The sequence below is a fragment of the Plenodomus lingam genome (assembly GCF_022343315.1).
Source record: "Plenodomus lingam strain CAN1 chromosome Unknown contig_3, whole genome shotgun sequence".
NCBI classification, from domain to species: domain Eukaryota; kingdom Fungi; phylum Ascomycota; class Dothideomycetes; order Pleosporales; family Leptosphaeriaceae; genus Plenodomus; species Plenodomus lingam.
The window spans coordinates 1984313-1994921 of NW_027093944.1; the positions used below are offsets into that span (position 1 = coordinate 1984313).

Consider the following 10609-nt stretch of genomic DNA (forward strand, 5'->3'; position numbering starts at 1 on the left):
AACTTCTATATCCCATATTTCTGAGTTGAGTAACAATGTCAATTACATCTTGAACTCAAGGGACAGATCTTGGTGCACTGTTCGTACGCAAGCTCCGGCGCTATTGTTCATGCACCTAGAAAGGGGCAAAAGCGCTAAACCGATGATGCAGTCTAGCAGTATACATGGTTCGCGATTGTTACAAGCTGAAAAGCGTGCGCATTTGGTATTCCATTAGAGTGGTCAGCCAGTGAAGGAATTCAGTGGATTGTACTAGGATTCCCATACAATATAGACCGGTAGTCTAACAGCCAGTTTCGTCAACTTGACTTGTGCTGGCCGCCAGCTCAGCATTACCAATTAAAAGCCTCGACTGTATTGAGATCTTGTTTCTACCAATTCTCATTAGCTTGTTAACGTACCACAGTTATTTGGTGCACAAGGTATCAAGTTCGGATATAGGTCACAAGGCTGATGCGCTCTGCCACTCGCGATTTCCTAAACCGTACCACACATGCCGCTTGTTGACTGGCTAGGCAGGCTAGGCAGCTTCCATCTATTGTTTGCGCTAGCAAGCGATAATACACTGCAGGAAGACACGCATATCTTCCCCTGTGACTGGCCATTTCTCTTGAATATTATCTTCCTGGTGTTTTCCTATTGGGACCGAGGGATTAGCGGTCCTCGAGCACTGATCTATACCCCACGGATTTCTATATAACTTCAGCGCTTCACGGTGCTGTACTACTTGACATCGAATATACCTCTTCCTTTATATGACATTATGTTCACTCATTCACCCTTCATGGGGTCTCTCCTCTTTCAGGATTTCTGATCATCTATCTGGATCCCATTATCACAGTGGACAAACTCAAAGTAAACCGACATGGACGAACCAACCATCTACCAAGATGATCTGACACTCAGCCATGCCATTTTGAGTCATAAAGCCAGACGCCATGCTTGGAAAGCAGCAGCGAAGGAGTCTAGGAAGACCATACCGCCTCCGAAAATGGCAAGTGTAAAGCCTCCGGAGCAAAATCAAGGAACAACGTCCATCGTAGAGACTATCCGCTACGAGTGCTGCATTTGTGGCGATGACCAACCGGTCACGGAAGGCGTTATTCCATGTGAGGAGCATTTCTTCTGCAACAACTGCAGCGTCGAGATCTTCACGCGAGCGATACGAAGTCTCGACGATTTCCCTGCCAAATGTTGCTCGCCACTTCCACGGCGGCTCGTCGAACATCTTCTATCGCCAGATGCTATCGAGGCCTACAAACTGAAGGCCAAAGAGTACTACACAAGTCCCGTACTACGGGTATACTGCTCTAACGAGGACTGTCGGGTTTTTCTACCCGATACCCAACACAGCCGCTCAGATTTCGGGGCTAGCATCGCCCGATGTTATTGTGGCACAATTACCTGTGTGGACTGCAAGGAGGCGTTGGAAGAGGTGGATCATGTGTGCTCGCTCTCGACTGATCCTGTCGCAAAGCCAGACTGGATGCCCGAGTACACAACCGGTTGCCGCATCAAGCAGTGTCCAGGCTGCCATGTCTGGGTAGAGCACAGAGATGCTTGTAATCACATGCGTTGTGGCTCTTGTTGCTATCAATTTTGTTTCATTTGCTTGCAGCCTTGGGACATAGCAGAAGGCTTCCATGAGGGTCAGGGGTGCCCACCATACGGGGAGCCAATGGCAGGGTACGATGAGGAAGGCTATGAGCGCACGCCTCGCGCAATCCATCGTGACACGGGTTATGTTCGCGGTGGATGGAACCGTCACAGTCGACCGAAACTTAATGTTAGACCCGCTGTTGGTTTCCGCCCCGTGTTAATTCTCCCCAACTATCATGAAGATGATGAGCATTATTACGAAGACGACGACGACGAAGATGACGGTGGCGACGACTGGGGCCTTGATTATGGCGATTACGTCTAATGGCTACGACCTTTACAGGATGCCAATTGGCCTGGCGAATCCCCTTCTTGAACACAATTCAACCAACACACCCAGGCATGGCTAGGCAAGCGACCAGGAGCAGGACCGGCTGAGCCAGATCGCCTTAGAGCAAGATGCCCTCCAAGAGCCGGAAATTCTCGATCCCAGCATCACCATTCTAAGGGACTTTGAATGCCGACACTGAACTATTGCATTTCCACCCCTTTCTTTACTGGGAAATAACAAGACTATGATAATAAATGTGCAGGGGGATATACTTTGGGACTATTGAAATGTTACGGAGGAGGATTTGGGCGATCCTCAATGTGTGATATCGTTACGTTTGGATACTAATCCTGTTTCATCGTTGTCTGGGAGGAGCATTAGGACAGTTGGGTGGAAGTGATATCGACACTTAACCCTAACCCTAGTCAACGCGCTGCGATTCACTTTCGTTCGAATTCTGCGTTACGGCCTAAAAGCATAGGTGCCTGTCGCTTGCGACGAATTACATGTCACCACGACCCCGCCAACATCGCTGTCTTCTAAGCTCGTGAGCTTCGTCTTCAACATCACATCGCGGGCAGGTATACAGCGCAATATTTTCTGTTACCTCTACTATCAGCAGAGACACAACATCTCAAGTCCAGAGACAGAACCGCGCGAAATCGGGGTGGGCCAGCGTCACCACGCGCAACACGAATATACCCGGGTATCGTCAAAAGTCCTTAACTTTATGGTACGTCTCGTCTTAGAGATACGGTCCTCGCTCTAATGTTTTTACTAGGCTTTCGATCTTAATAACGTAAAGCCCCTTGATCCGAACTTAGATTTCTCAAACATAAAAGTGAATAGTGTTAGTTAGGTGGAAGGAAGTGGCAAAGAAGTGCGGTGGAAAAACAGTGATGTTACGGTCATTAAGAAGGATAGTAATGGAAAGGAGCATTTCACACCTCTCCCTAACTAGCGTGATAGCTCTTTAATCCTCAACACAGGCATTTCTTTGTACATTGCAGGAGGGCAATTCAAAGAGGGATAGAATTATACGGCATTCTTACACTACGGTACAAAACCGGTTTACAGTAGCCATATTTATCTAAAGTAGACTAAGAAGTGGTTTAGGTAGAAGTAATAACTAGTTTCCTACTAACTATTCAAGTATTTTTACCCCTCCTTTCTTCAATCTTCTTCACCACCTCCACCACCTCCGTTATCACCGCTTGCTATTAGTAGAAATATCATGACTCATTATTATGCCATATGTGCGTATAGCGTGAAGCTAATCTTCTCTACCCCTTTTAGTCTTAGTTAGGTATTATAGCGTATAATAGAAATAAAACTACTTTTATGCTTAATTTAAACCCCTACTATAAAAGTAAACTATCACTTTAAACCTATTTACGGGTATACACGAGGGCAATTTACACCTATATAGTAAACCCCTAGGTCACTATTCTACTGTAAACAATTTTGTACCGTCGTGTAGTAAGTAATAGCGGTGATGGATTGTAGTGATAGAGAGGGAGTAGAAGCAAGGAAAGCCATTGTGACTAGATACTTACAGACCACTTAAAGGAACCTAATGTACAACAGATAATGGTAGCACAATTGGATAGCTTCATGTTAACTGGCTTGATTGCGGGCAAGACGTCGTGAGCGAAGCGACCTGTACATAGCAATGTGTGGAAATTTGGACCACTGAGCTCAGGAATGATTTGGGAGATGGATCATTAGATTGTATCTAATCAGATAGAGCTCAAATATATACCATAGTAGAGCTCTAAGTTGCTATATCCTTAGGAGTCTGATCGGTAAACCTTCCTTACCAGAGCTCTATTACTCAGTGAGTGACGTGGCATTGAGTAAGCAGTGGATTGATCAGTGGATCCAACAAGGATCAGATCAAGGATCAAGCATGGATATTGATCCAGGGTGCCCAGAGTGGCCGGATCAAGATGCTCCGTGATCCGCTCAGTGGTCTGTTCTGCAACATAATGAGCTCCATGCACGGATCACGTCTATGCTGCTGTGTCATGAATGCCTGGGTCACGTGTGACGGGCTTAGCCTCTTGGCGGTGCTTGCCCATAGATAGCTCCTATCCTCCTAGACTAGGACAATATGATCACATTACACACTGCATTTGGGCCCTCCTCACCGTCGGATACTGCATATGCCATAGAGATAGACGGGCTTTGTGCTCTGTCTTGACCAATTAAGTTTATTGCTGCATTCTACTCAAGCTTGCGACCCTTGTCAGAGTGTTTGGATAGGAGAAAAGTACCGCTCTATTGTGTGTGATTAGTATTCATTCTATCAGACAGATTCTGTGAAAATGTGGATCACTAAGCTCAGGAATGATATAGGAGATGGATTATTAGATTGTATCTACGGCGATAGGTAGAGCTCATATATATAGAGCTTTCAGCTACCTTACTAGAAGGTGTATAATCTGTAATCCTTTCTTACCAGAGCTCTATTTCTATAAGGTGACTTGGCAGTGAGCTGGCAGTGGATTAGTTAGTTAATTAGCCAAGGGTATTGATCCAAGCTTAGATGGGTTGATCGGATTAAGATGCTCCGTGATCCGATTGATATCGGTTTTTGCAACAGATTCTTTATGCTTCGCTTGTGTGTTCAAACCTTCCGGCGGAACGATGGCTAGTTTGATTAACAACTAAAGTAGCGTCGCGCCTCGACCGTTTTCTCCTACAGAATGATGCCAGTAATGTTATTGCGCGAAGTGGGTAGTTACTACTAACAAGGAGTATACTCCATAACAACTTAGTATAGGATCGGTCTGTATAATACGATTTATCCCTATTCTTCTCACTAGAGTATATAAAATTTTAATAAAATTAACACGATTTTTACGATTTACTCGCATTATACGCATAAGCTGATCCTCTGTTGTATTTTAACAGTGAAAGAGGTCACAGAGGGTGAAATGCAGCTGTGCTTCATTATGTGGCCGCTTGGTGGATAGAGTCACACTATGCCTATTGTAAAATAGTTGATTGCTGACCAGTCGGGTACTATCCTTGCCCGGATGCCATCACCGCTATCGCCGTAGTGCCGGCTCGGGTGCAGCACAAGGGTATGGCGTGTTAGTACTGTTGCCTTGTAGTTTAGTATGAATCACGGGGCGCCTTCGATCATTGTCACTTGTATAAAGATGCTGTAAATCGCGGATTAGTATTTTCTGTGGATTTGATAACGTACATTATGTGGAGGTAACTGTGCATCCTTTCACCCTTATGCTTGTAGTTTACAAAGATTGCACCACATTATATTTAATAATCCTTACATGTATAAACCTAACGTACCTGTCCCTATACAGGCTTATCTTTCCACTGCAGTCAATCATGCCAACTGCCCAACAAATTAGTTGCTGTCTCGCAGCACCACGCTTCCATCCACATCTACAGAGAACCGCCTCCGCCTGATCACCATCTTTCGAATTTCAAACCTTATACATGGCCAAGGCGGACGACAACTCACAAGTACCCTACATAAGAAGTCCACATTGTACGCTAAAACTTGTCCGCCTTGGCGAGCGGCGAGGATTCCCCTTTTTTTTGTGAGAGATTTTCGACGAGGGAGGCGATAGGTCTGGTACCTCACAATTGGGGTTTACATGAGATATGGTAGCTACGCTGTGCCTGTTGACGTACTGCATGTTACTCGAGTGAATTACCACACCTAAGCAATGTGATCGTGATTGAGGATGAAATGTCATGTAGATTTGCCATGCAAAGATCTTCTCAAAAGCTCAAAAGCTCAATTGGCCTAACCTATCATACCGGTACTTTCCGCGGCTTCCGACGCCCGGTAGCGCAACGTTGGTCATAGTTTCTGTCATGATACCTGTTACCAAACCCACTGATTTCACACCGCGCTATTGTATCCCTCCCACGTTCAAACTTTTTCCACGCGAAATGGGAAAAAGGGAAATGATATTGGCCTCTGATGGTAGTGTGTAGCCTGGTGTTTCCTTGACTCGTTTGAAGAGTTTTGTCATTGAGCTTGGTTTGGCCTTGGAGTAGTAGGAACTACTCGTCCTGCCGGTGGGTACTTGTTTACACAGTACCGTTCCGTACCGTAATACACATACAGCGCACTGCCAACGGTACTATAAAATGTGGGGCATCGCTAACCTGCGACTCCGCTCGGCAATCGGTCTTATATGCTCGCCGATAGCTTCACTATTAGAAGAAGAACAGCCGATCTTGGACAGTTAGGGAGATTAATTTACATACACCATCTTACACATGGGCTAAAGGATATGGTAACCGCTTGAGCCCCTCTGCCATATTTAGTCCTAAGCGTCCCCCACATTTCAGTGCTGCGGTTGCCCCGTGTGGTACAGGTCCAGATTGTATCTCTCTGGTCAAAGCATCATACCGTTTACCTAGGTAGCTCGTACCAAATACATGGAAATCTGGGAATTTTTATACTAAATTCAAATCCTTCTATTCATCGTTAACAAGAAAAATTATCTGTACCCGCCGCCTCAACCGTCCATTATGTCCAAGACTAGTGCAAGAGCAAGAACCTGGTTCCTATTTGCACTAGCACTAGCACATGGAATTGCAACAACGGCTTCGACACTGACGCCCACTGTGCACACGACAAATGGGACGCTCGTTGGTGTCCGGAACACGCAATACGAGCAGGACTTCTTCCTTGGGATTCCGTATGCGCAGCCGCCTGTTGGCAAGCTGCGGTACCGTCGTCCACGGCCCGTTGCGCAGACGTGGGGGGAGCGGCGAGATGCCACGGAGTATGGGGCGGGATGCTATGCTGCACCTGTGCCCTTGCCAGTGTTTGATCAACAAGGCGTCTCTTACGCGGAAAGCGAGGACTGCTTGACACTGAACGTGGTGCGTCCTGCCGGTGTTGACAAGGCCGATACCAAGTTGCCAGTGCTGGTTTGGATTCATGGTGGGGGGTTCTCTGAGGGCAATAGTGCAGATCAGAGATATAATATTTCCTTCCTAGTGCGGGAGTCTGTGGATGTGGGAGCACCCGTCATCGGCGTCACGATAAACTATCGACTTTCCGGCTTTGGCTTCTTGCCTGGCAGCCGGCTGAATCGGACGGGCGTTGCGAATCTAGGACTGTACGATCAGCGATTAGCACTGGGTTGGATTCAAGACAATATTGCTGCTTTTGGGGGGGATCCGTCGCGGGTGACGCTACAGGGGGAATCTGCCGGTGCTATCTCAGTTGGACACCAATTTCTCGCCTTTGGAGGACGGGATGACGGACTGTTTCGTGCTGGTATCATGCAAAGTGGTGGAGTGGGAGCAGGAGCCCCTTTCCTTCCTGAAGAGGCTCAAGATATCGCGTATAACAGGGTGTTAAACGAGACTGGGTGTACGAGTTCAAAAGACACACTCGACTGTCTGCGGGAAGTGCCTGTCGATCGGTTAAGGGCCGCTTTCCAGGGCATGGAATACTTTCCATCCATAGACGGAGACTTGGTGGGCGAGCACCCAGCCGTAGATCTCGATGCTGGAAGATTTGTCCGCCGTCCTATACTCACCGGGACAAACACAAATGAGGGCACTGCCTTTACTATTGTCGAAGACTTGTTCCCACAAACCACGACGGATTTCCGCGCCGCCATGGCAAGATACTTGCGTCCTGGCACGCCTAATACAACCCTTGATGTCATCGCCGCTGACTACCTCAACAACATGTCGTCCGAAGAAGCTCAACTCGCCCTTGGCACCGTCCTGCCCTCTTCTAACCCAGCCTACGGCGCTCTCTACGGCCGCGCCACTATATTCCGCGGTGATCAGCTCTTCATGGCCGCCCGCCGCTACAGCACGGAAACGTGGGCAAGATACGGCGTTCCAGCATACAGTTACCGGTTCGACGTGGTGCCGAGCGGCGTGGACGCCAGAACATTAGGGGTATCCCACTTTGCAGAAGTCCCCTTTGTCTTCCATAATCTCGACGGCGTGGGTCACGATATCAATTTCCTCGCCTCCGATTTCCCAGCAGAACGCGAAGCTTTGGTCAGGCTAAGTGGGCGTATGAGCCGCATGTGGCTCAGCTTCGTGAATGAGCTTACCCCGAATTCTCACTATAGTTTGGCGCAGGATGTGCTTTCTTATCTCTCTGTTGACACATATCTTGCTGCAGGTGGAAAAGGTCAGGTACCGAGGTGGCCGATATACTCAAACCGAAGTAAAGTGAACATGTTGTTTAGAAAAGAGGGCGTCAGTCTGGAACGCGACGATTGGAGGGCTAGTGCGATTCGTCGCCTGAACGACGTCGACCTTCTTGCTTGAAGTAAGTCTAGTTTTAAATCAAACGTGCTTGAAGCAAGCTTAGTTTTCTATCAGAAAAATATTTTTGAAAAGTAAGAGGAAAAAGGCTGGGGAAGGAATTAGGGGCTGGCAACCAAACCTGTTATCTGAGCAAACTGATGGATTAGTTAAACCCAAAAAAAGTCTCACGACAATTTCGGTGCGGTATTGAGTAGTGCCGTCAGCAGCGTAAGCCCTAAGCCTTTTGGTTAGGCTAGTATAGTATTAAATAGGTTCGCTTTTGTAGTCTTATGTCTGGCCGTACTAGTACTTGTCGTGATCTAACACCGCCGGCTGGGGGTACACCAACTATTGGGTTGGGACGCTGACCCCTGGAAACGCTACCATTGCTGTCTTAGGCGCCCTGGTCTTCAAAGCTGGTGATACTACTAGTGTATAAGAGGCTCTTCGTCTTCAACAGTACGCTGTCAAAGTTGAGATTATCTTTGTGGAAGCTTTTATTCAATTTGGTGTTGATGAACTTGCAACAGATGCGTTACGTGTTGAACAAGTATATCATATAATTGAAGAATCACTCTTTCCTATGTGGAAAAATCCAGCAGCGACTGGATAACCTACATAAGGAGAAATAGATTACACTCCTATTGTGCCGTGGCACGGTGTGCATGGCTAAAAGTGAGGCTTAGCCTAAATTGGATGGGTTGAAAGGTATAAAGGCATGGAGGATCAGAGGATAGAACGGCAAGCACTCCTCGACACTTCACTTCAACTCTTCAATGATAACTTTTCTCCTATGATCCATCATTCAATTCATGTCGTTTACCATGAGATATTGTCTATCGAGTCGTACCCCTCACCCTTCTCCTTGTTTGAATGGGTTACTCTCCCTAACGGTTCACTATAGAGTATCCTGTGGATAACTGCATATATAGTACAATATAGCAAGTTTATATCTTAGATAATATATCTTATAGTATAAAGCCCTTTAACAGCAGATAGTAATAAGCTAACTGTACTATTAACAGGCCGTCTTACCTAGACCACACTAGTTAGACCAGCTTTCTTTTATATAGAATAGTAGCGATACAGTCTTATAGTAGCCTAGAAACCTTTCTTAGAATATCCTTAATCTATAAGGCTAACTAAGGCACAAGGAGGAGAAACTAATACTAAGCAAGGATTTAAGTAGAGCGGATTATCTAGGATTAGCCTAAGCTAGTCCTACCTCTATTAGAGAGAGGATAAAAGAGTCTCTATAACGCTTAAAAAGGCTACTATAAATAGTGTCTAACGCCCCTAATTTACTAGCCTATACTTATCTATAATAAGAAACCCCTTTAATTATATCTCTATTATAAAGTCTTAAGAGATAGCTAGGTAAAGAGAACCTCTACTACTAGCAAGTAAATGTTGCTAAATACTCTAAAGGAAAGAAAGACCGCAAGCGATTAAGAATATAAGGTTGTCCCCTAATACCACATAGTAATTAAAGGTAGTCCAGGCCCCACCACGCCTGCGACAGTCTAATCCGCACTAAGTAATACTAAAAATAGGTAGACAACCTATAGTTAGCAGACTTAAATAATTAGTCCTGCAGTCTAGGACTGCTACTAAAAAGAGGCCGCTCTACTTTAACTAACTCCGCCTGCCAGTTATAAGTGCGATAAGCGCACTAGTATAATCAACAGCTCTTTGATATACCTGCCCACATGCTTATAATTGTAAACTAACGCGCCCTTAATAAACCAAACCAAAAGACCACATACTACTACTACTAACACCACCTGTCAGCCTTGTTAAGGACAGGCATAACTCCTTAGCTCCTATAGGGGCATAATACCAGCGCTAGTTATGCTATTGTTTAGAAGCCTAAAGGTTACGATCCTTAGCCTTCACTACGGTAAAAAATTGTTTACTGTAGAATGGTACGCTAGGGGTTTACTATATAGGTGTAAACTGACCTCGTGTATACCTATAAATAGGTTTAAAGTAGTGGTTTACTTTTTTGTAGTATAAACATAGTGTGGTTTACTATAGACCTATTAGTAGAGTAAATAAAGTAGTTTATAATAGACCTATTAGTAGAGTATATAAAGTAGTTTATAAAAGATAAAATATAAGTGTTAGGTATAGTAATAATAGTATTAGATTTTTTTTAGTATCCTTATATAAACTACTAGTACGTTATCGCCTATCCTGTCCCTAGGCCTAACCCGCCTAATTAACAGCCTATACCTGCCTAATTAATAGGCCTAAAACTACTTAATTATTAGCCTATACCTACGTAATAATTAGCCTATACCTATATAATTATAAGGCTATCTACTACGTACCTTACTTATTTTTAGAAAACTGTAGTATAATATAAATTAAATAGGTATACAAGTGGTATAACTACGCAGTAAT

At 45.3% G+C, this 10609-nt stretch overlaps 2 protein-coding genes across 2 annotated transcripts; both read left to right on the plus strand.

Annotated features, from left to right (window-relative positions):
• Positions 1–865: 865 nt before the first annotated feature.
• On the plus strand, positions 866–1924 carry IAQ61_008024 (uncharacterized protein; the record flags this gene model as incomplete). Its single annotated transcript, XM_003840461.1, has 1 exon — positions 866–1924. One exon carries the CDS (start codon positions 866–868, stop codon positions 1922–1924), a length of 1059 nt encoding a protein of 352 aa, XP_003840509.1.
• A 4524-nt stretch (positions 1925–6448) lies between these two features.
• Positions 6449–8224, plus strand: IAQ61_008025 (uncharacterized protein; the record flags this gene model as incomplete). Its single annotated transcript, XM_003840460.2, has 1 exon — positions 6449–8224. One exon carries the CDS (start codon positions 6449–6451, stop codon positions 8222–8224), a length of 1776 nt encoding a protein of 591 aa, XP_003840508.2.
• Positions 8225–10609: the final 2385 nt, after the last annotated feature.